The sequence below is a fragment of the Thamnophis sirtalis genome, unplaced genomic scaffold (assembly GCF_051295495.1).
Source record: "Thamnophis sirtalis isolate CommonGarterSnake01/CBP01778 unplaced genomic scaffold, rThaSir2_p1.2 scaffold_14, whole genome shotgun sequence".
NCBI lineage: Eukaryota > Metazoa > Chordata > Lepidosauria > Squamata > Natricidae > Thamnophis > Thamnophis sirtalis.
The window spans coordinates 29950225-29975501 of record NW_028261394.1 but is presented as its reverse complement, the minus strand read 5'-3'; the positions used below and the strand labels follow the sequence as shown (position 1 = coordinate 29975501).

Genomic DNA, 25277 nt, shown 5'->3' with positions numbered 1-25277 from the left:
ACTGTTGATCAGTCTCCTGCCAGGGCCAGATTTCACATGTTGCAATAGACAAATCTTCTACATCACTGAGACTCAAAGATTTATCAATTAATCAATTACCCTCACCTGGTTTGACTTGACTGCGCGTTGACTGGACTGTGGCCACTGTGTATTACAAGTACTTGGAGCCACAGGTGAGAGGTGAGTGTCAGGTGGGGACCAAAGATGAACCAGCATCCTTAAAAAGGGCGCAGCAAGCCCCTCCACCAGCGGTGCCATCCCTCCCTCATATACATACCCCTATCAATCTCCAAGAAAAAGAGTATGGAAAAATAAGCCTTAAGTCCCCTGAAAGTTTTGAGAATCTTTTGAAAGATTCCAGGCATTGATGGTAAAACTGGAAGGTAGAAAATATGGAAGATAGTAAAATATAGATGCGGATAGTAAAAGGTGGCTCATTGGCTAAGACACTGAGCTTGTCGATCAGAAAAGTTGGCAGTTCAGTGGTTCAAATCCCTAGTGCCGTGTAACGGAGTGAGCTCCCGTTACTTGTCCCAGCTTCTGCCAACCAAGCAGTTCGAAAGCATGTAAAAATGCAAGTAGAAAAATAGGAACTACCTTTGGTAGGAAGGGAACAGCGTTCCGTGCGCCTTTGGCATTTAGTCATGCCAGCCACATGACCACGGAGACATCTTCGGACAGCGCTGGCTCTTCGGCTTTGAAACGGAAACAAGCCCCGCCCCTAGAGTCAGGAACGACTAGCACACATATACCAGGGGAACCTTTACCTTTAGAAGATGGATAGTTTGCTTATGGCATTACTATGTGACTATTTTCAAGCACGTGTGAAGACAGCATCTGTTCCAAACAGTTAGAAGAAAGTCATTATATTCCCCGACACAAGGAAAAGCTAGTCCAAAAAAATAAATAAATGCAAACTCTTCTCGCAGATTAGTTTCTTTTGAGCATCTGTAAAAAAATGTACCGGATGTAACAGTGACCCAGATTTGAGAAGCCCAGTGAATTTTTATATTGGGCAAGCATTAGGCAGGTTTGAGTTTTTCCTGTTCAATGAATCACTGAAACATTTCTGTCAGGGAGAGAGCTTGTGATTTGTTAGTTAATTGAGAAACAGTTAAAAGGCAATACCACACTTCTCCTGCTTTGTGGTATGCAAGTGAGAACTGGGTATGTCAGGAGAAAAAGACAAAGTATTGTAAAATGAGAGAACCTAGTGTGAAATACTTGATATGTGACCAGAAGTATAATGGAGGACTTAACGGAAATTTTAACTCAGAAATTGAATGTAGCACGTACCTTATCACAGCTCTTTGTTATATGTTCAAACAGTTCCTTTATTAATCAGCTTCTCTGTCACATTTAGTATTCGTTCTTCAGATAATTTTGATATAGTGCTACAAAGTGGATCTTATCTCTAGTTGCCCTTGCTTTTTGGTGGTTATTCATCTCATGTTTTTTCCCCTCTAGAGATCTCTAAAAGCTCCATAACTGGACTATTTTAGGGCTAAATAGGTATGATGTAAGTTTGAGAAACATACCTGCTGTGTGCACGTTCCTTAAAATTTAAAAGTCGGCTTTTAAGTGTCTTGAAAAGACATTATTGCAATCAGAGTGTAATCTGTAAACCCATTTTTAAATAGAATAGAGCTGGAAGGGACCTTGGAGGTCTTCTAGTCCAGTCCCTTGCTCAAGCAGGAGGCCCATATCTTTTTTCTGTTTTCTTTTCTCTGTTTCAGTTTTTATTCCGGTTACTATTAGCCTTAATAATTTTTTTTTTAAAAAAAAAAATAGATTTTAGCAAAGTATCTTCTGCTTTTCTTTCATTTTCCCATTTTTCATTTGATTCTACCTTTTCCCGTGCCTCACATACATGTTGTTGGGATTTTTGGTGGTTGGAATTTGTATGTATGGGATTAGATGTCAGCGTTCCAAATATCACCCAGAATTAAATCAGAGTCTAAGGCATAGCTTTCATCAAAGTTCTAATTTATTAAGAGAGACATGTTGGTACAATCTGTGGAAAACCCGAATCTGAAAGCTTCCTGGGGTTCCCACCCAGTTGAAAGTTCCTGATCTTGTCCGCACACCCACAAGTCCATCACATGGTCGAATCTTCCTCTGCCACGCTGGCATTTCCACCCATCTAGTTCCGGTCAGGTGCAGAGGTGCAGAGACAAAGGATGTCCTTGGGCTTCTAGAAAGGAATGTTTTATTTTGACCACAACACATTCTACAATTCTACTTCTTACTATTCCCCCTCCCAATTACCCTACTAATGAAACAGCATAGTAAAATAATAGAGAGAGTGTGGCAGGCCAAAGATCCTAAAAGGAATATGACTGCAGGCCTGACATTAGAATTTAGGGAGTTTGCAAGAGAATTGCTAGAGCGATGCTGAGGGACCTGTTTTATGTGGAACCCCAATGTTTAAATATTAGCTTACTTTTTCCTGACTTGCCTTTTACATTTTCAAGATCATTTTTTTTCTTTAATGCTGCCTTACCCAGGTAGTTCTCGACTTACAACAGTTCATTTAGTGTCTGTTCAAAATTATAACGGCACTGGAAAAAATGACTTAATGGCTATTTTTCACAACCATTGCAGCATCCCCACAGTCACGTGATCAAAATTCAGACGCTTGACAATTGACTCATATTTATGACGGTTGCAGTATCCTGGGGTCATGTGATCCTCTTTTGTAACTTTCTGACAAGGAAAGTCAACGGAGAAACCAGATTCGCTTAACAACCGGGTATTAATTTAACAACTGCAGTGATTCACTTATATGTTATTCATTGAGAAGACAGGTTGACAGATGAGTTAATGTTTGCTTACATGGACAGATATACATAATTTTAAAATTCCTTTTAACTCTTCTCATTCTCTAACTTTTGAAGCCCAGTTAGGCAGGCTCTGTATATGCACTTAGGGCTACCATATCTGGCTCCAAATATTGGACAATTACCAGATAGCAGCAAGGAGATACTTTTTGATGATATCTGGTGGCTGCTTAGAATTTATTTAGTCATTCCTGGCACTCAACTCCACAAGAATCTGGACAGCTTACAACATTAAAAGCAAGAAATCAACAAAACAATAGGAACAAAGTCAATGCAAGTCTAGAAGAAATAAGATACTCAGATAAAAAGTTTCAGGGATGCTGCTCCAGAGGGCAGGTGCAACAACAGAAAAGAAATGCTTTCCTAGGTCCTGATGGATGGAATTGTTTGATCAAGAGTACCTAGAGCACATCCAGATGCTCGATCTTATAAGATGGGCAGAGGCTATTGAGGTAGGTGGTCCCTTAGATCAGTGTTTTTCAACCACTGTGCCGCGGCACACTAGTGTGCCGTGACATAGTGTAAGGTGTGCCGTGGGAAAATTACTTTATATATAGTCAATATAGGCACAGAGTTAAATTTTTTTAACATTTTCTAATGGTGGTGTGCCTCGTGATTTTTTTCATGAAAAAAGTGTGCCTTTGCACAAAAAAGGTTGAAAAACACTGCCTTAGATAACCAGGGCCTATGCCATGAAGGGCATACCCGCACAGCCTCCAGACACCGGGACAAGACATTGGCAAAATCTCTAGGGTGCCTAGGGCAGTGAAGGCAAACCTTTTTCCCATCGCACGCCAAAAGCAGGGGGAGTGCAGGGGGTTGTGTGCAGGTGTGCCCACACCCATAATGCTATGCATGTGACACCCCCCTCCCATGTGCATGCATGCGTGACACCCCCCCTCCTCCATGCTTTTGATGTGCAATGGACCTGTTTTTCGCCCTCCCCAGGCTCCAGAGGCTTTCTAGGAGCCTGGGGAGGGCGAAAACAGCCTCCCCTATTCCCCCCGGAGGCCCTCTGGAGGCTTCAGGCTTCCCTGAAGCCTTCAGAGCACGAAAAATGGCCCCACAGGCAAACCGGGAGTTCAGGAATGGACTTCCGGTTTGCCTGTGTGGCCGGTTTTCACCCTCTGGAGCGAAGCCTCCGAAGGGCGAAAAACAGCCTTAAAAGAAAGCAGAAGTCAGCTGGCCAGCGCATGCATGCGTGCTGCAGCTGACAGGGCAACGCCACGCGTGCCCTAACAAATGGCTCTGCATTCCATCTGTGGCAGGCGTGCCATAGGTTCGCCCTCACGGCCCTAGGGTTAAGTTGTATAGTTGACATCCAAGATAGCCTCATTCAATGGTTTCATGTGAAGGTTAAAAAAAAGGGTCAAGGGCATTGAGTCTTGAGGCATCCCTCAAGTAAGGATCACAGGCTCAATCTCTCTGACTTGTCAATACCAACTCCCTGCGGAGAAAGGAGGAGGACGACTGCTACATGGTGGCCTCCAGTTACAGTCTCTGCAGAAGTATGCTATGATCACTGACTTCAGGAAGAACCAGGATCAACATACTATGTTCATCCTGGCCTTGCCAAAGGTCATCAGCAGAAGCAATGAGTGCTGTCTCAATTCTGTGCACCTAAAAGATTCAAGAACTTTATAGTACAGAAGTCTCAAGTACAGACAAGTTCTTTGATTTAATTCTAGCTGATAACCCGGCGCTGCCCGGGTATTTATTTATCCCAGCCCTCCTTCCATGAACATCGCCACAATTTCTAATGTTGGATTTTTCCCCCTTACCAGAGGGAGTCCCCTTGTGGAGTACTGTGAAGCCATTACCATGGCAACTCCACAACTCTGTACGATAGAAGCCATTTTAAGGTACAACAGGCTGCATCTCAACAGAATACCCCCCCCCCCCAGACACAAACACAAGGGTGGTTAGGGGTGTCTTACCCCCACAGTATTGGTTTCCAGAGAGTAAGTCATCTGTGTACCACGTTTGGTTGAAATTGCTACACACACACACACACACACACACACACACACACACACACACACACTGTCAGCCTCTGTTTTGCTGCTTGCTTTTCGGCTGCCATTGAAACGGGGAGGGAGGGCATGGTATTTGGGTGTGGGAAATAATCTGTACAGGAGGACTGTTAATTGGGAGTTGTTCTTACCATCTACTGCGCATGTGGCAAGGAGGGAGTTTCCCGCCAAGGCCAACTGTCCGGCATACCAACCTGATGATGATTTTTGAAGATGTCTCCTACCTGACAGCTGTGGGGATATTGGATTGGACTGTGGGCTGGGGTTACCAAGGGGAGGGGAATGGGTCATGTATTGATATCTAATGCTTTCATGCGCTTTTGCTCAGATCCAGCTTCTATTTACTTGTAATCAGTAAAAGTACTCTTAATTCTGCCAAAATGGAATTGAGTGGTTTCTTTCTTGGTTATTAAGTGAAGCAGCCCTGACACACAAACACTTTTATATATATAGATGAGCAACTGCTATATTTGGTCATGAGATATTTTCTGCCCAGCCAAAACACTGGTTGAATTATTATCAACTCTTTCAGTCCCCTCCCCCTTTTTCTCCATTATTCGTATGTTTTAGGCGAGTTTATGAAATGTTCTAGACATCCAGAAATGGAATTAGAATCTGGAACATTGATTAGCATTCGCTGATTACATTACAAAAAAACCCAAAAAAAACACCCCACGGTCCAATGAAACAAAGCAAGGGGTGGGCCTGGCTTTGCAGGAGGCTTTTGACGTCAGATCAGAACACATGTTCTCCTTTCCCTTATCCATAATTCCTTTGATCTCTGTGCTTATAAACTGCAAACAAAACGCAGCTCAAGATCAAAGAAGGGCAAATGCAGACGGAAGGACGAATGAAAACCAAACACTTTCTGCTTGCTGCGAAAGAAAACTCTCGCCTTTTAAAATTGGGATATTGTTGTTCCATTAATCCGGGGGGTGGGGGGGGTATTCATACATGCGATGGGTCGTGCCACGTACTGCTGACGGGCACCCAATCCAGTCCAGGCTGTTTTTTAATGCTCCATCAAAGAGCGGAGTAAAAAAAAAAGTGTGAAAACTAATTGAAAGGAACCTAATGTGATTTTGGATGGTCACACCATTCTAAAATAGTTGTATAGCCGATGGAGCCAAACGTTTGACCTTGAAATTAGTTGCAAGGCATTGGTTTTTAGAGAGAGGTTTGAAAACACGGGGGGGGGGGGGGAGAGTCAATAAATACTCCTTTTCCCTAACCTCATTGTTTATTTCTGCATTGCATCCACATTTAAGGGAACCTACCTCAGACAACACACTGCCCCAATTAATAGAGGTGTTTTAGAGAGAGGCTACTGTAGCTTATCCTGTAGTGACCTTCTCTCCTTAGCCTTCCAGCTTTAGTTTAACTCGCGCATACACTGACCTTTGCTATGGAAACGATACAGAAACACAAACAGCTCGGCAGAGCTTCTTCGTCTGCAAAGCAATGGGTTGTGTGTCACAGTATATAGTTACCGGTGGAGGGTTTTTAGAGGTCAGTCAATGAGACGGTGCTGTAACTTTTCATTATTTACAATATTCTGTAGGATGCCTCTTGTGAAGAGTGTGTGATTATATTTATGGAATTTAAATATATATATATATACGTCGCATATCATAAGCATGCCTATATTTGGGCAACTGCAGGAACTGTAAATGTATTTTAAACCTGTTTGTTTCCCTTTTGTAACACAACCACTAGAGTGTAGTATCTGCGTAAAAGACACAGACTGGCATTAATGCCAGCCTTTTAATATAATATCCATTGGAAGGTTTATCAAGGTTCCATTTATATTCATATTTTGGATTGCACAGTCAGTCAACATGCAACTACAGTTTTGTTTTTTAAAAAAATTGGAGCACCTATTCTGTTCAAAACAAAACCAGACGACTTTCCCCTGAACTGGGATACCTTTTAGCAGGGGAAATGGTTAAATAGAAAAGTATCTTAAATCAGGCTAGAGAGATTCACTGCTACCATGACTGGCAAGTGAGTTGTAGGAATCTCAGGGGGGAAAAGTGGCGCCTGCAACTTCCTATCTATGGAGAATTAAAAGCCTGCATGTCCCTTTGGATGACATAAAAGAGTTGGGGTAGATTCATTTTTGCTTTGAAGTATTCAGAAAAGGAAAATGTATTGGAAACTAGAAATTAATTCTGCATTTAGTAGAATACTATGAAATGTTCTGGATGATCAGTCTCATCTTCTGGTAGGGATGATCAGCCAGTAGGTTATAAATTGCATATGGATCCATCACACACACACAAACACACACACATGGGTGGGATTCACATTTTTTTACTACTGGATGTGGCATGGCTTGGTGGGCGTGGCAGGGGAAGGATACCCTCCCGATCAGCTGGCTCAGGAGGCAGAGAATAGATGGGGTTGGGGCCAGTCAGAGGTGGTATTTACTGGTTCTCCAAACTACTCAAAATTTCTGCTACTAGTTCTCCATAACTGATCAGAACCTACTGAATACCCACCTGTGTGTGTGTGTGTGTGTGTGTGTGTGTGTGTGTATGTGTGTGTGTGTGTTAGAATTAAAATCAGCTGATTTGCTGCAGAATGGGAAGCCTCCGAAGCAGGCTTGGTAGTGATCTTGGGTGCCATTAATTGAACATAGATGCTTCTCGCCAAATACGAATAGGATTGAGCTGGATAGGGAGGAAGGATTTTCCTTGGTAATAAGAGCTGAAATGAATTAAATTTAAACTGATAGTTGCAATTCAAAGTGGGACTTTTACTTTAATGATCTAAATGGTTCCCATGTGGGATTATACCTTGATGGTTTTGATTTTGACAGATTTATTGCATTTTATTGCTGCTTGCCTTTACAACCACAGAGTTCCTTTTCTAGTGCAATAATACAGTTTCCCCCTAAATAAAATTGTAGCTTAAAACCACTGCTAAATTACATTGGAACAGATGTGGGAAGCAGTTAATCAAAAATCTTCAAAAGACTTGCCAAGGAAAACCACCATGCTTCTGTTTAAGGGTGAGGCAATCTGGCACCCTCCAGCTGTTTTGGATTCCATCAGTCCCATTCATCATGGCCAACGGAAACAGAATCTGAGAGTCGTAGTTTCAAACAACTGGAGGGATAACCATTCCTTACCCCTTTCCACTTTCATAATTGGACTGCAACACTAGACTTCCGTTTCGCAAGCACTTCCATGGTGAAAGAATCAGCCGGTGACATCACCATTGCTTGAGAGACTCATAGGTGGGGGCTCCTTTTGTGTCTCCATGAAGTTGCTCATGTTGTGGCCCGCCAGAGGCCAGCAAAGCTGGAGCAGAGTCGGACAGTGAGGAAATTGGGGAGGAACATGGGCCAGTCCTGGAGTCTGGGGAAGGCTCGGATGAGGGCTCTGTGTCAGAGGCACAGAGCCAAGGCTTTCTGGCAGTTATCAGCTGCCTTCGGAGCTAGACAGCAGTGAGGAGGAGGAACAGCTGGAGTGTGTTCCCAGTGCGCGCATGCGCAGAGCTGCCAGAAGAAAAGAACAACTCAGAAATCAGGGTAGACTTGGGAGTAAAGTCACAGATGGAAGATGATTGGCCCCTCCCATAGGAAATAAAAGAGGAGCGAAAGGGGAGGGGGCTTTTGCAGGAAACAATTTGTTCGTTCATTAGATTCGTTTCAGGAGTGTGAAGATCTGTCCGTGAATCTCAGAGACTCTGTGCCCGATCTTTCCTTGCACAGCACCTCATTTGGAAAATATTTACATGGCAGCTTTTCAAGCTAGATAAGGTCTGTGGTCATAAATTCACCTTTGAAGGACTATTTGCCAGGCCTTTGCTGAATGTGAATGAGAGGAATTCACATTCGTTTAATAAAAGGGGTTTTGTCGGGACCAGGACTCTGCCTCGTGCTTTTTGGGGAAGCCTAGGTCAGAACAGCCCACTGAAGTGAATGATGAGAGGACCCCTCACCACAAGGCAGTAACGAGGTCTTCAACCTGCCAATCAATCATCAGCCCAGCATCCTAACCTCATGAGCCACCACGTCCCCAGTGGACTGCAATAGGATGGCCCCAGTAGGACTCATAGAAAGGCTGTCTCACAGCAAAATCTTTTCTAGTGGAAGATAAAGGCTCCTATTATAGTATTTGACTTTTTTAAAAAAAGAGTTTGTATTATGGCTTTAGGTAACCGCATATATTGGAGCAATACCTAAAATATTTAGGTGTACCAATTAGTTAGGATTTCTAAGGTAACTGAATAACAGTTAGAAGGGATGTTGGCGGTCTTCTAATCAACCCCCCCCACCTTAACAAGGAGACAAATGGTTGTCTAATCTCTTCTTAAAAATCTCCAGTGATGGAGCATCCAAAACATCTGGAGGCAAACCACTGAATTCATTGTTCTCATTGACAGGAAACATCTGTCTGATTCTAGGTTGGATCTAGGTAAAAAGCAACACTTTGAATGAGGTCTGTAGATCATCCAGGTCACGGTTGTCCCAAAGGTGCTTTTTCAGGAGGCAACTGGACTTTCATGTTTTTGTTTTGAAGACGTTTCGCTTCTCCTCCAAGAAGCTTCTTCAGCTCTGAGAGGTTTTCAGAATTCCTCACTATCCACTCCCCACTATCCTGGATGAAGAAGTGAAATGTCTTCAAAAGAATAACGTGAAGATCCAGTTGCCTCCTGAAAAAAGGACCTTTGGGATTTGAATGAGGTCAAAATCAAAGAAAGTTATTTTAGAAAAGGAAACTATATAATAGTAAATTATTTTTGTGATCCGTTTTTTTTAAAGCCTAAGGACTGCCAAGTGCAGCAGAGTGGTTTGACTGTAAGATTTGCCATGTTTAATTTTTATTATAGGCATATGCTTGCGAGCTATTTTTGCTACAAATATGCATCTGTATCTTAAGCCATGTCTGCAGTTTTAACAGGTTCACTCTGAAAAGCTAATCGTGAATTTTTAAGAGGTTTTTTTTCTTATCAGCTCCTAGGTTACAATGAAAAACCTGTAAATCTTCAAATGTTTATTGGGACAGCAGATGATCGTTACTTACGACCACATGCTTTTTACCAAGTGCACAGAATCACAGGAAAAACAGTTGCCACGGCGAGTCAAGAAATCATCCTTGCCAGCACCAAAGTCTTGGAAATTCCTCTTTTACCTGAAAACAACATGACTGCCAGGTAGGTCTGAAGATTCTGCCTAGCAAATTCAATATGTTGTACCCCAGAATTCATAGGCTTTGGTGGGTTTCAGGATATGCGAGTATTTTTTTAAAAAGTATATTAGACTATAATCTTCATATATCAGCTTCCGAGTGCAGCGCATTGCATCTTCCGTTTGCCATGTGGTTCTTCAGGTTTGAAGTGGACACATTAAGAGGACAAAAACGCCTGGCTGACACCTGGAGTGCAGGTGTTGTATGATGCAGTACGAATAAGATTATGCAACTGCAGATGGCTTTTGCATCCTAGAATTGGTTGCTTTATATCATGCTCACGTTTGCACGTAAAGACTCACACACAGATACATGCACAGGAACATACACAAAGATGATAACAGAAGGTCTTAGCTTTAGTTTGTGTTTGAGTATTTGCAACTATCTGAATCAGTTCTTCACTGACCTTCAGACATATTCATAACAATTCCTATGCTCTCTCTCACACACACATACACCCATTAATATTTGTCAGTAATCCTTGAACTAACGTTGATTCTTAAAAAAATATCACGTCCATTCCAAAATAAGGCAAAATGTATTGTCTCTGAGGTAGTAAAGTACTAACATCAGCAAAGTAGGTTATAATGGATTTATTTCAATGTAGTCTCAGTGGTTTTCCCAAAACACATTTGGCTGTATCGAGTTTGTACTTTCACCACCTTTATTTTCCATTCCCACTCCTCTCTTCTGCCTCTTCTCTGCACAAACATGGCTGCATTTGCAGGTGTTGTTAAATTATGGTTTGCTTGAATGAGGACAAGAGAGACTTCCTCCCTCTTCCTCCTTTGCCTTCATTGCAGCAGCTGCCAAAAAAGCCAACCCAGTTCTAGGCTGCATAAACAGAGGGACAGAATCAAAGATCACGTGAAGTGTTAATACCACTTTATAATGCCTTGGTAAGGCTACACTTGGCATATTGAATCCAGTTTTGGTCGCCATGATGTAAAAAAGATGTTGAGCCTCTAGAAAGAGAACAGAGAAGAGCAACAAAGATGATTGGGGGGCTGGAGGCCAAAATGTATGAAGAACTGTTGCAGGAACTGGGCATGTCTAGTTTAATGAAAAGAAGGACTAGGGGTGACAGGATAGCAGTCTTCCAATATCTCAGGGGCTGCCACAAAGAAGAGGGAGTCAAGCTATTCTCCAAAGCACCTGAGAGTAGGACAGAGTAGAAGCAATGGATGGAAACTAATCAAGGAGAGAAGCAACCTAGAACTAAGGGGAAATTTCCTGACAGTTAGAACAACGAATCAGTGGAACCACTTGTCTCCAGAAGTTGTGAATGCCCCAACACTGGAGGTCTTTAAGAAGATGTTAGATAACCATTTGTCTGAAGTGGTATAGAGTTTCCTGCCTAAGCAGGGGTTGGACTAGAAGACCTCCAAGGTCCCTTCCAACTCTGTTATTCTATTCTATTTTATTCATAAGAGGGAGAATGTGGAATGAGAGGATTTTATAACACTGCAAGCAATGCTTTGGATGACTAGGAAGACTGCACATCTGATACTGACTGACCCAGGAAGAGTCAGTTTATTATATATGTTTTTCATTTTAAAAAATGGTACCTGAAAACCGGTGATTGGCTGTTGCAAGAAGTGATCCATTGTTTTCTAGATGTGGTTTTCATGAGAATTACTTTGCAAACTTCCGAGATGTTCCACAATTAACATCTGTCAGTCATCTATAGTCACAATCCTTTCAGATCAGTCCTGGAGACGTGCCTTTCACTTTTTCTCTGCCCAACCGGCATCATTGTGCTATGTCTGATGACCTCCAAGGCTAAGAACCAAGCAGAATTACATGATTGCTTGTACTGCCAGCAGCTTGCTGTGGTTTTTGCCACTTCACAGCTCCATGCCTGATTGCGGCACACAAAATAAATACTTTCCCAATTGTTCTAGTACAAAGGTACAATGTCTAGTTTGTAGTCTAACATGATAAGGAGCCTTGGTGGCACAGTGGTTAGAATGCAATATTGCAGGCTAACTCTGCCTGCGACGTGGAGTTCGATCCTGACGGGCTCAAGGTTGACTCAGCCTTCCATCCTTCCCAGAGCAGTAAAATGAGGACTCGTATTGTTGAGGGCAATAGGCTGACATTGTAAACTGCTCAAAGAGAGCCATCAAGCACTATGAAGCGGTATATATTCGTCCAAGTGCGATGGCTATTGTTATAAATGAGTGGCTGTTGTGTTTGCAGATATTCAGACAAGAAAAAAGCAGGTGTAATTAGATACCACTTGGTTGATGTCTTCTGTTTTCTCCAGTATTGACTGTGCAGGTATTCTGAAGCTCCGCAATTCAGACATAGAGCTTCGGAAGGGGGAGACGGATATTGGAAGGAAAAACACAAGAGTGAGGCTCGTATTTCGTGTCCATATCCCACAGCCGAGCGGAAAGGTCTTGTCCCTTCAGGTTGCCTCTATACCTGTTGAATGCTGTAAGTTTGCTCCTTGTTTTGGCTGGTGGGGGAAATAGTTACATCCATAAATATTTCAGGAATTAAGTTTGGACTTCATAAGAAATATTGCATCGAGGAAGCTTTTTACCTTCCTGCCCTGGGACGTTTAGAAAGCTCCCTGGTATATTCATCTGTGGACTTTGCTTCTGAGACAGGCAGTTTTAATCTCTTCTTTTTGTCAAATGCGACCAATCATGGTCTAGGGCTGTGATGGCAACCTATGGCAAGTATGTCACAGGTGGCACGCGGAGCCATATCTGCTGGCATGTGAGTTGTCAGCTCAAGCGTGCATGCACGCACCGGGCAGCTGATTTTCAGCCTTCCGGAGGGCCGTTTTCGCTCTCCCAAGCCTTTAGGAAAGCCTCCGGAGCCTGGGGTGGTCGAAAACTCCCCTGCGTAGGGGTGGGGGTGTTGCACATGCATGCACAAGTGGGCAGGGTGCATTGAGTTGTGGGTGTGCGCACACATGCGCGCGTGATAGCACGTGCACTCACAATTTTGGCACGACTTTACAAAAAGATTCGCCATCACTGGTCTAGGGTCTTTAGCAAATCCAGCCTGTGTGCTTAGTTCATGGTCTGCCAAACAATTTCTGATTTTTTTTTGAGTTAACAGATCAAACTATACTTCAACTAAAAATAAGAAAGTGTGTTGCATATGGGAAATAAAAACAGAGAAGGCAGGGGGGAGAAGATACGATAAGAATCACATGTGTATATGTTCTTATGCATTTTTGTATTTCTCTTGGATAAAGCTCAGAGATCGGCCCAGGAACTTCCTCAGATAGAGAAATACAGCATCAGCAGTTGCTCCGTAAACGGAGGCCATGAAATGATTGTTACAGGCTGTAACTTCCTTCCAGAATCAAAAATTTTATTTCTGGAAAAGGGGCAAGGTAAGTCAACCTGCTGCAAGTAACAGAAAAGGTTTGTTTCTGGGGTTGATGGAACATAGCGGACAATGGCGAAATTCATTTTTTTTTTACTACCGGTTCTGTGGGCGTGGCTTGGTAGGCATGGCAGGAGAAGGATACTGCAAAATCCCCATGCCCTCCCCACTCTGGGGCCAGCCAGAGGTGGTATTTGCCAGTTCTCTGAACTACTCAAAATTTCCCCTACCGGTTCTCCAGAACCTGCTGAATTTCACTCCTGATACCAGAATGTCTAAGCTGCATTCAATCACATCCTTTTACCATGCAAGTGCAAATTCTGTTTGAATCCCAAAGGATCCTGATAGAGCATCTGGGTGGTGTGAAATGTAGGACTCTGTGTTTAGGTACATTGCTAATTTACCCAGTTGGTATTATTGCTTGTAGGCACTCTCTTCCCATGGAGCCAGATCAGTCCCATGCTTAACTGTGGAACTGACAATGGTGTAATTATAAGTTGAGGATATGTTAAGCTGAGGACTTTTCAAGGTGGCTGAGATCAGACATAGGATGAAATCTATTTGAAGATCTCTTCTGCAGCACCGGAGACGGTGAATTTGTAGTCCTCTACGCCACGGCTTCTTTGCAGAAAATCATCACATTTTGTTTTGCAATATGCAGCATTTTTTAAAACTACAATTTAGCGCCAGAGCAGTCAGTGACTCCTTCTAATTTGCATATTGTGTGCAGAGGAAATTAATCGGATCCCAATGGCTTTGGATTTCAGTGTTGGGGTGGATTATAAGAATCTGCTGGCCTTGTTATTCTGGATTATTTTCAGTTTGTAGATTTCACAATAGGACAATTTGGCAGCAGGAAGGACTACTGTCTGTTTTAGATTCCTTTCTTCTTATTGCTTGATTAAACTGGACAGATTTATCCTCTCTTTGACTTGATAGATTTGTACAGTTAGAGCCAGTCACATACATGGAGGGAGAAACCGTTTTTCTGTTGGGCAATGGAATGAATCTCTTCAAGAGTTTCCCTCCCTTTTAATTTTTTTAAAAAAAATAAACTGTAAATAAATGTTTCTTTCCAAGCCTTTTATTTGGTAGGTATTTTGTTTCTTTCAGCCTTCTGCATTTTATTTTTGTTTACAATACTCAGTGCCTTAAATATTCATTGAAATAGAAACATAGGATATAAATTAATATAATATATTTGTAAACGCAACATCTAGTGTTACATTTTGCTCAAGTTTTTCTCTAGCTTCTGGTTTGATCCTGGTGATTCATAATCTTTGATTCATAATCTTTCTAACTATGAATATTCAATGCACGCGCGCGTGCACACACACACCCACACACACACAGCAACTATCCTATGAATTATGCAAATATCTTCACCCAAAACATCATTTTTCTTCCCTTCTTAAAACTAATCATTCCAAACTCACTTCATCCATAGTTCACTTCCCATTTGGGGTTAATTAATCAAAGCTCAATTCTCTCTGGCCAGTTATCTTTGAACAAGATAGGTATTGCATGGACAAATATTTAACATGTCTACAATGAACAGAGTCTTGAAAGTCAAATGAAAACTATTAAGAGTTGTACACTGTGTATTTTGTATATATATATAATAATTGAATTATTTCAGAATGAGCTGATACCTGACCTGAAACCTTTATCTTTGTAGATGGACGGCCCCAGTGGGAAGTGGAAGGAAAAATAATTAGAGACAGGAGTCAAGAGGTGAGATTTATTTTTTTAAAGTACAGAATTATTTTACTGATTTCTGTAAAGATCCTGGTGGAAAATGAAACATAACGTAGGCAGCTTTTTTCCCCTTAGCACTTATATCAAACGTGCAAAAATAGTAGCAACATTTGAGCCAGATTTATAAGGGAAGAAGGCTAAAGTGGTGAGTGATGTAATATTAAATAGAAAAAAATAACCTTCAGTCTTGAGAGGCTAGAAAGGGCAAACTGATGTGCAGAAAGTAAACACTAATAGTGTAGTAAGGATCGCGGGAAAGGAAAGAAGAGGAAGAATATAAATTATACAAGGAAGTTACAGCAACTGCCAGATTTGATTCATAAACTTGGAATCTAGAAGTGAAACTTTTTTCAGCGATTGAAGTGCCAACTCTTTCCCCTTCGCAGATGTTAGCTTTGTAAGCTAACATTTTGGAAAATTATAATGATTAGAACATGTAAATATTCTATGCAAGTATTCTAGCATATGTAAATTTCACGAAGAAAGCATCGTCCTGCACTTAAGAGAACTGCTTCCTGACATATCTTTCCTTTGGAAGTAGGACTCATAGGCAGAAAACTCAAATATCCTGCCACTCATTCTTAGGGAAAGTGGCTTGTGGAAAGGTGTCACCACTGACAATTCTGTTCCTTATCTTTAAAAGAAAAAATTGCTTCAGGAAATAAAGCATGTAATTTATCAGGTCTAATGAGGACGACAAAAAAAACCTTCCGAGACACACCTGGTCTGTCTCTATCGTTTTATTCATTTTTACACAGGCTGCGCTCATTCTTGAAGTTCCTCCGTATCACAACAAAGCAATTACAGCGGCCGTCCACGTACAGTTCTACGTTTGCAACGGCAAAAGGAAAAAAAGCCAGGCTCAGCGTTTTACATATATTCCAGGTACAGATTATTGGCAAAGAAATCATGAGTGAGAACTGCCTTTTCTTTCAAATCTATTGCCCAGATTCTGAGAAATGTTAGTTATTTTACCTAGAAAATTAGGCATGAATTGGAGGCGGTGTGTGTGTGAAATGTAACAAGGAATTTTTCAATGCTTTTCCTGATAGCTAGAAAGTTTTTAATTGAACATCAATTGGCCCGTGTTTTTTTTTAAGGCACTAGGCTAGAAACCAGGAGACAATGAGTTCTAGTTCTGCCTTAGACATGAAAGCTGGCTGGGTGATTTCTCACTCAGCCCAACGCACCTCAGAGAGCTGCTGTTGTGGAGAAAATAGGAGGAGGAAGGAGTATTATATATGTTTGTTTTCTTGAATTACTTATAAAATAAATTAATAAAGGTATTTCTGTTGACTTGCAAATGAGGAAAAATGAAGTTTTGCACATTAAATTCTAATATATTCTGAGTGAATAAATTATCGTTTGAACGTTAGAAATAAGAAATGTCATCAGCCAGCATGGAACTGAAAGTCTTTGCTGCATTCGTTGATCCATAATAAGCTATGATAGCCTGTGTATTGTGGTTCTCAGTTCTCTTATGAACCATGTCAGAAAATGAATATTCAGGAGTAATGCAGAGTCATAAATTCCACACTGTTTTTGAATGAGACTCAACTCAGACTCGAAATTCTCAACTCTAGAATTTTATTCTTTAATCCCCATTGCTATAATGAGAAAACCCTTATCTGCATTATCCCACAAAGTATATTTCACAGCATACTTTTCAAACATGTTACGGTTAACTGCATTTTCCATGTGTGTTCACTGCCATTCATGTACATGTCAGTTTGGATGTGGGGTGGAACAGTTTTTTATTCGATTGAGTTCTGATGTTTGTATCATTCCATCTGTGAATTTTAGCTGATCCTTGTTTTCTTGCTACACAGTTGTATTGAAACAAGAGAACAGAGATGAAATGGACTTGTCTTCAGTCCCATCGTTGTCCCTGACTCACTGTAAAGGACTCTCTCCTGTCCAAACCCAGTTGCCTTCTCCTGACCCAGGGCTTTCACACGATAGTTTACTTCCTCCTTCCTCCAGGAACCTTGTCTGTCCCCTACAGCCGCCTTTCACGCCCATGGTATCGTCAACAGTAACTCAGTTGTCCCACATACAAGGTAGAAACCTTAGTCCAGGTGAAGAGCATCCTGCCCTGTCTTCAGCTGTAGTCCATCCGTCTTTTCAGGTCACAGCAGCATCTTCTGTGGGGCCTTCCTACCAGTCTATGCAACCCAATGTTATGTTTAATGGACAGCCTGGTCTTCCCATGGATTCTGTCTCTTCCAGTCAAGGATATGAGGCAATTTCATTTCAGCAAGACGCACCTGTACCTCCACTGATAAACCTCAGCTGCCAGTCTCTGCCACCCATCCCATATCATACTTCGAGTTCAGGTTCGGTGTCAACGTCCAACGTTGCAACTGGAGGACATACTTCAGCACACCTAGCTCAATCGAGACACTCCTCGCCTCATTTGCAATCCATGCGATACCATTGTCCCGATCCTCAGCAAAGCCCTGTCTCTTCTGCAGTGACTCAGTCCCTTGGACCCCCTTCCACACAGTTGCAGCCAATGACTTTTTCTTCAAATCCAGGTAATTCCTCCTCCTCATCATCATCCCCCAAATCTTCTCATTCTTTAGTCCATTCACCACGTTCTGGGCCATCTTCGCCACAGTTGCAACCTCTACCTTACCATCTTTCTAGCTCGGGATCTGCCTCATCTCCTCCTCCTCCTCCAGCCTCTCTCAGTCAGTCTGGGCAACAGTCCCCACAAGAGCATAGCCCAGGTTTGGGTGGAATCGCCACAGCTTCATCTTTGCTGCATCATAACATATGTGACACATCTCCATTTCCATCAGAAGGGTCAACTGTTAATATTAAGCCTGAACCAGAAGATCAAGAGTTAAATTTTCAGACAATGGGATTGGAAGACATCACGTTAGATGATGGTAAGTGATGCTATGTTAGGAGAATATGGTTAAATAGCTTCATACTTTCAGAAGCCTCATACAAGGAAGGATTATCATGGATCCCAGACCATTGCAATAGGTTGTTCATCTGGGAATGTTCAATGTACTTGAACATTGTGTGACTATAGGGATGTCCTTCCTCATTTAAAATTTGGTGCACATCAGACTTGTATAAAAATACATTGGACAATCTTTTACAATTGTTATATTTTGTTTATAGGGTACTTTTAGTACAATAAGTATATCCAAATCCAAATTGTTCAAAGATATCTATCTTCTTTCTCTTACTCTTTCTCAATGCCTAGCTTTCATAGCCATACATTATCATGATTGGAAAGACCATTGTTTATTTCATTGTTAGGGAGCTGGTCGCAATCTTTCCTAGAGTTGTCCCTGAACTCAGATAGAAATGAAGAAGCAGCTTCTTGGAAGAAAAATCAGCTTCCTAAAAGAAAAATCAGAAAGTCCAGTTGCCTTTAAAATAAAAGCACCCTTGGCACAACTATTCAGCTAATATCATCAAAATAGCAAGAGTTCAGGAAAAGCAAACGCACATATACTCATTCAGTGGCCAATTTGTGATGAATATTGGTAATTTGGACTATTAGTTACGTTCATTGCATCCATTCTCAATCATTTGTGAATGAGCATGTGTCATCTTTGTGTGTGTGTGTGTAATACAAATAAGTTTGAGAAGGATTGGGCAAGGACTTCCATCTATGATGCTTTATTCATTAGCTGTCAAATAAAATGTTCTTTTGGCTATTTAGGAACACCTGAAAGTTGCCAAGTTTCAAAGACATTGGTTTCAAGTATTTTTTGACAGGCGCTCCGTGTGTGCCTGTGCCATTGTTCCTTCTTTGGGATCAGGTGATCTAGTGAGCTGATGATTACCTGGAGTGGTTGAAGTCCTTGTTAACTATGCCTGAAGAAATAATTTCCTTGGGAGTGGGGGGGGGGAATCTCATTCCAAAGCTAGTTCAAAGTGCTGCATTTGGTTCACTTAACAAATATGCCATCATGTTTAACCATTGGCAAGCTTTCTGCTTCCTGTCATACTCATAGGTCATGGTTAGAAACCATAGCATGACACGGCAAGGCAAAAATCAAACAATTTAACTCATTGTGGTTTACAGTCTTATGATGAGAATATGAAGACATGCCAAAGATCATTCAGTCCATTCTGTGAGGTGCAAACAAGTGTTACGCAAGATATGAATGCAGTATGACGCCTTCAGAGTCTCTGTTTGGGTAACAAACTGATTAAAATCCCCCATTGCTGCTGTTGAGGCTTGGTTAAATGTTTCGGTGAAATCGTCGTTTCAAAAAAGGACCATCTATGGTTTTTGATTTGTACATGATTACAGTTTCATCATTTTTAGCGTTTTCCTCCCATCTTTCCTAGATTTCTTTTATCAGATTTCTGAGTAGCTGTGTGCATTTTTTTAAATGTACGCTCCCCTTTTAGTTTACTTTATTGTCATTGCACCTTGTACAACGAAATTAAATGCCATCTTCAGTATATATCATACATAACTTTTTTTTTAAAAAAAGACATCCTTCACATTCATATGTACAATTGAATTGAAAACCCCCTGATAGTGCATTAATATTGCATTATACCATAGAATTCAATATAGTTCCTGCCCTGGGATAGAAGCTGTTTTTCAGCCTATTTGCCCTTGTTTTTATTGTCCTGTACCGTCTGCCAGATGGTAATAGTTCAAAAAAAAAAAAAAAGGATGTCCAGGATGAGATGGATCTTTAAGAACGCTTTGAACTTTCGTAAGGCATCGGGAGCTATAAAGCTCTTCCAAAGAGGGGTGAGGGCAATCCATGATCCTCTGGGCAATGGCGTTGACCCTCTGGAGCGCTCTCCTATCTGCCACTGTGCAATTGGCAAACCATACACAGGTGCAGTAAGTTAAAATACTCTCTATGGTGCAGCGGTAGAAGGGCACCAGCAAACCTTCTTTTCTGCTTGTTTTAGAGGAAAATTGGATCATGCACGAATCTTTTTAAAATAAATCTTCCAGTTTTGAGATCCTTTTCCAGCTTCAGCCATAATACCTGTCTGATTATATTTTCTTCTCAAAATAAGCCTCTATATCTCCCCGCTCCTTATTCATGTGTTACTATATATTTACAGTGCCATTTAAGTTTTCCCTGCTATATTTATTAGCAAGATATTAGACTCCAAAACCACAGCCCTACTTTTTCCTTTCTCCTAATTGGTTGAGGACAAGAAGCTGAGCAGCAAACTGGAATAGCTCCTAATTTGTCTTTCTCCCGGGCAAGGTCATACTTACCAGGCTTTTGCCAAACATGTTTTTCTGGATTTGTGAGACACACTCCAGCATTAAAATAAAAATTAAAAAAAGCAACAACACCCAGCTCTCCAGTTTGGCAGCAGAGGTCACAGTTCAAATGTTTCCCAAGATAGCTAGCTCATTTCTAGTGGAAGAACTATTTATAAGTCCCGTTTCCCTTTGGGATTTAAAAATGTACATAATTTATAAAGACCGAAGTGGATGCATGACTAAGAAGGCGTGGAGTTTGCAGGATGCCTTCAGTGAAAGTGGACATTTAAAATGCAGTGAAAGCTTTAATCTTCGCAGGGTTAGTTTTATAGCACTTGCTTCCCCCCCCCCCAATTCTTGCAAGAGAAAAACTAAAACCAACTGAAGACATGTGGGTGTTTATTTATTTATTTATTTTAAAAACCCTGAAATCAATCCGGTTGAATATTTTGCAGTAAATAGCGTGTTGTATAATATAACAACATTGATCCAAATTCAGATTAGCAGCAGTCTTTCAGCGTTGGGTTGCAACTCCACAGGGATAGAAGTTATGAAGAGAGAGAGAGAGAGAGAGAGAGAGAAAATTAATATCGGTATCGGATGGAGACATCAACAATGTGTCATAAACCCCAAACAAAGACACTTAAGGCCAAAAGAATATGCCATGTGATCCGTTATATACGGTAGAGCTCCTGAAAGCTCAACACTGATACCAAACTCTGCCAAAAACACATTAACACCTCAAGGGTGTGGAAATAGATTAAATTTCAAGGCAGCATAGCCCACAAGTAGAATTCAGGAGTCCTGCCGGAAAAAAAATAGCTCTTCATGTTTCTGGGCTCTTTGGGCATATTTAGTTTTTTCCCCCTCCAAATATTTTTTGGAGTGGAAGAAATTTCAGGCTCTAACCCTGCACCCCTTTGCATCTTCCTGTCTTTGCATTAAGGGAGGCGGTGGCTCACTGGCTAAGATGCCAAGCTTGTCGATCAGAAAGTTTGGCAGTTCGAATCCCTAGCGCCGCATAACAGAGTGAGCTCCCGTTACTTCTCCCAGCTTCTGCCAACCTAGCAGTTCGAAAGCATGTAAAAATGCAAGTAGAAAAAAAAATAGGGACCACCTTTGGTGGGAAGTTAACATGTGCCTTCAGCGTTTAGTCATGCCGGCCACCTGACCACGGAGACGTCTTCGGACAGTGCTGGCTCTTTGGCTTTGAAATGGAGACGAGCACTGACTCCTAGAGTCAGGAACGACTAGCACATATGTGCAAGGGGAATCTTTACCTTTGTTTGAGTGGTTAGGTTTCTGTATGGACAAGCCTTTGTGGAGTGCGCTCAGTTTGAGAATGCCACTAGCACTAACACTTACATACCGCTTCAATGTTTTGTGCATATGAACTGAAAGATTAATAGGATTTAAGAAATGGTGGAACTAGACTAAAAGGAAATTAGCTTGTGGTCCAGGAAAGTTAGGAAAGGCCATATATAACAAAAAGATAAGTTTCTTCTAAATCCTAAGGCTTGGCAAAGACAGATTTGATGTCAGGTCTGGAAGCCATCATTTGCATTGAGCCTTCCACATTTACTGCTATGGGAAAATGGGAGGGGGGATTACCGTATTTTTCGGAGTATAAGACACTCCGAAGTATAAGACGCACCTAGATTTTGGGAAGGAAAACAAGGGGAAAATATCTGCCCCCGTCTTAAAAGAATAGCACTTTAAAAAATAATAGCACTGGGCCTCTTCAGATCAAGCATTTATTTTAAAAAGCTGCTTCATTTTGTTAAGTTGTATAGAACCATAATAAAGCAGTCTTTAAAAAATAAGTCTAATAATTTATAGTTGTTGACTTACCTCGAAACAGCCTGATTAGCACAAGAAAAAAACAACACCTCCCAGCAATTTGCCATGTGGAGCAAACAGTTAGTTTCACTTTCAATTTCTCCCGATCATCAGCTGTTAGAGGCTGCAGGGATTGCTATATCTTATTGAAGCCTCTGCAAGCCCCCCCCTTTCCTGCAAAGAGGTAAATTGCTGGGAGGCAGAGGCCAAAGGGTGGGGGCCGGTGGGTGGGTAGAGCTACATTCGGTGTATAAGATGCACCCAAATTTTCACCCTCTTTTAGAGGGGGGAAAGGTGCGTCTTCTACTCCGAAAAATATGGTATATGGTGCTTAGGATATATATATATATATATAGTCAAAAATAACATTCCTTTCTCAGAGAGTCAAGGATTTCTTGCCCTGCACCTGGAGGGGTGTGACTGGGAGGCATCTCCAGTTGGAATAATGCCTGATTGTGATGGACATGTGGGTGCTGGGCGGGGACTTGGACTTTCATTTGGGTGGAAACTTTCAGATTTGGCTTTTCCCAGATGTGCCAATATGACATCTCTAATAAAATGGAACTTTGAGGAATTTCAAGCCTCGGAGTCTTCTTGCGTTGAAGGTCTTACTTGAATCCCTGACATTTGACCCTTGTAAAATCACAAAGCTGTCAGTCCTTCGAAGTCTTCCGAAGATCAAGGCTTCCTCCTAGGTGTTGCCGAGTGTTTGGGATCAGTGACAACCAAGCAGAGGCAGAAGAAGGTTCAGAGTAGGGAATGTAATCATGTGCTGCACAGCTCAGGGTGTTGATCACATCTATTTTGGGAGATGTTCCCAGGATATCTCACTGATGGCCATCTGCATCTGATGGCAAAGAGACAGGATGGATAAAAATCGATGATTTAATTTTTTTTAAATGGATTTGTTTTGATGTAAATCAGATTTTTTTATTTCAATCAGATTTTTTATTTTTATCACATTCATTTTAATAAAATGCTTTTGGAATAAAAATCTATCTAAAGATAGTTTTCTGTTTAAGATGCATTGCTAAATTAGTTTATTCGGCATGAAATGGAGCTTAGTTATGTAGTATGAGGCTGTATATTCTGCAATATTAGGACTGTCGGTAAGTTAACAGCGGGCCGGAGGAACCCCTGTGGGACAGAGACGACAGTTGCTCTTTAAAAATTACAATTGAAATCAAGTTGATTGAAATCAAGCCTTTTTACTAGTGAATTAAATCAGTGGTCACCAACCGCAAGAACGTTTTGGTGGTGCGGAGAAAAATTATTTGCATTTTTTATATTGCGCTAAATACTATTTGTCTTTTTTTAAAAAAAAATGTATTAGTGGTTCAGGGGATTTAAAATTACGAATTTAGTGATCCCTGAGATTCAAAAGGTTGGTGACCCCTGATTTAAATCATGATTTAAATTGTGATTTAAATCAACTTGATGTAAATCAGATCCACCTTGCTAAGGGACGTTGCCGCTGGAGAGCAAACTGACCCCTCTTGAGACAAGCCATTGCTCAATTGCATATGTAATTTGCAAACAATGAGCAGTGGTGCTAAGCTTTTAAAAAAGAAAGCTTCTAAATGTAAAACTCAATTTTGGCTGCCTATGGAAACGGCTGTTAGTTTTCAGCCAACTAGACGATATTGTGAAAAGGAGGGGAGAAGGGGAGCTGAACCTACAGATGACATTTCTCCAACCTGAAACAACCCTGCTTCTTGCTTGTCAGTCAATATTTTTGAGGGGGGTTTTTTCCCGTATCCCTAACTAGGTTTGGATAGTGGGTTTTAAAGAATGACCGTGAAAGAGGAAGCTTTACCTAACGCTAGTTGTTTTGTGAGCAGGTCAGTTTTGCAGCATCTCCTCAACAACCCGAACATTTTGAAATGTTTTGCATGGACTCTTACTTCTTGATTTGAAGATCAGGTGTAACTTCAAACTGTTAGCAACTGACTGGATATAACTCAAAGGTTATCTCTTCAAGCTGTAAACGTGTGCAGTTTAACCCAACCTTGGTACCTTCCAAATGCCCTCTTCCAGAAGTTTTTACTTCTCTGTGGAAGATCAATGGGGTAACTTGTATGCATCGAGGAGGCCATGTAATCGAGTCCCATGTTATGGATGGAATTTCTTAGGGATGAGAAGACCTTTCAGCCAGATCTTTCAGAATTGTCATTTTGGAGCAGGCTGTCTTGACGTTCAGTAGGTTCTGAGTCACCAAGGGCTTTCAAGGTGATAATTGCCCCCTGAAATTGTAGCCTGAAGCCAACTGGCAGCTGATGTAGCTCCAGGAATAAAGATACCACAGGGACTGACCTAGTTGTGCCTGTCACTCCCTGGGCTGCTGCATTGTATTTATTTATTCAATGTATAGGCTGCATGGCGAGTCAGTTTTAGCTTTTGAATGATCTTCAGGGACAGATGCATGAAAAGTGAATTGCAGTAGACGTCTCAACCTGTTTGGAAGTGTTGTGGCCCACAAGTGGCCTGCGGAGCTGGCAGAAGATTTGGACAGTGAGAAGGTTGGGGAGGAACATGGGCCAGTCCTGGAGTCTGGGGAAGGCTCTGATGAGGGCTCTGTGTCGGAGGCAGAGAGGGGGCTAGAGCCGTAGGCCAGCTATCATCTGCCTTCAGAATCAGACATCAGTGAGGTAGACAAACAGCTGGAGATTGTTCCCAGTGTGCGCATGCGCAGAGTTGCCAGACAGAGGGAACAGCTAAAGAACAGGGGTTGACTTGGGAGTAAGGCCATAGGTGGACAATGTGTGACCCCTCCCAGAGGAAAGAAAAGAGGAGCAAAAGGGGAGTGGAGTTTGCAGGAGACAATTAGTTCGCTTAATTGGTTCGTGGCTTTTCGAGACTCCTTGCCAAGTTTTGCAGATATCGGCCTGTCAGCTCTCCAAGCCAGATAAGGTCTGTGACTGTAAATCCTCCCTTGAAAAACTTTGCCAGATGTGAATGAGCAGAATTCACAGTCAATTAATAAAGGGTTTTTTATCGGGACAAGGAGTTTGCTTCCTGCTCTCGGGAAGCCTCGATCAGAACA

General features: G+C 41.6%; 1 protein-coding gene across 2 annotated transcripts in view; it reads left to right on the top strand.

Moving 5' to 3' along the window:
- Positions 1-25277, top strand: part of NFATC3 (nuclear factor of activated T cells 3) — a 58236-nt gene that overhangs the window by 28487 nt on the left and 4472 nt on the right. The window contains exons 4-9 of one of the 2 annotated variants that reach the window (XM_087728663.1): positions 9837-10036; positions 12341-12513; positions 13289-13429; positions 15101-15156; positions 15939-16065; positions 17010-17717. In XM_087728663.1, coding sequence (XP_087584789.1) covers positions 9837-10036; positions 12341-12513; positions 13289-13429; positions 15101-15156; positions 15939-16065; positions 17010-17717 — 1405 coding nt within the window. Of the gene's footprint in view, positions 1-9836; positions 10037-12340; positions 12514-13288; positions 13430-15100; positions 15157-15938; positions 16066-17009; positions 18075-25277 lie in introns of both variants that reach the window. The other variant, XM_087728662.1, reaches the window with a different exon arrangement.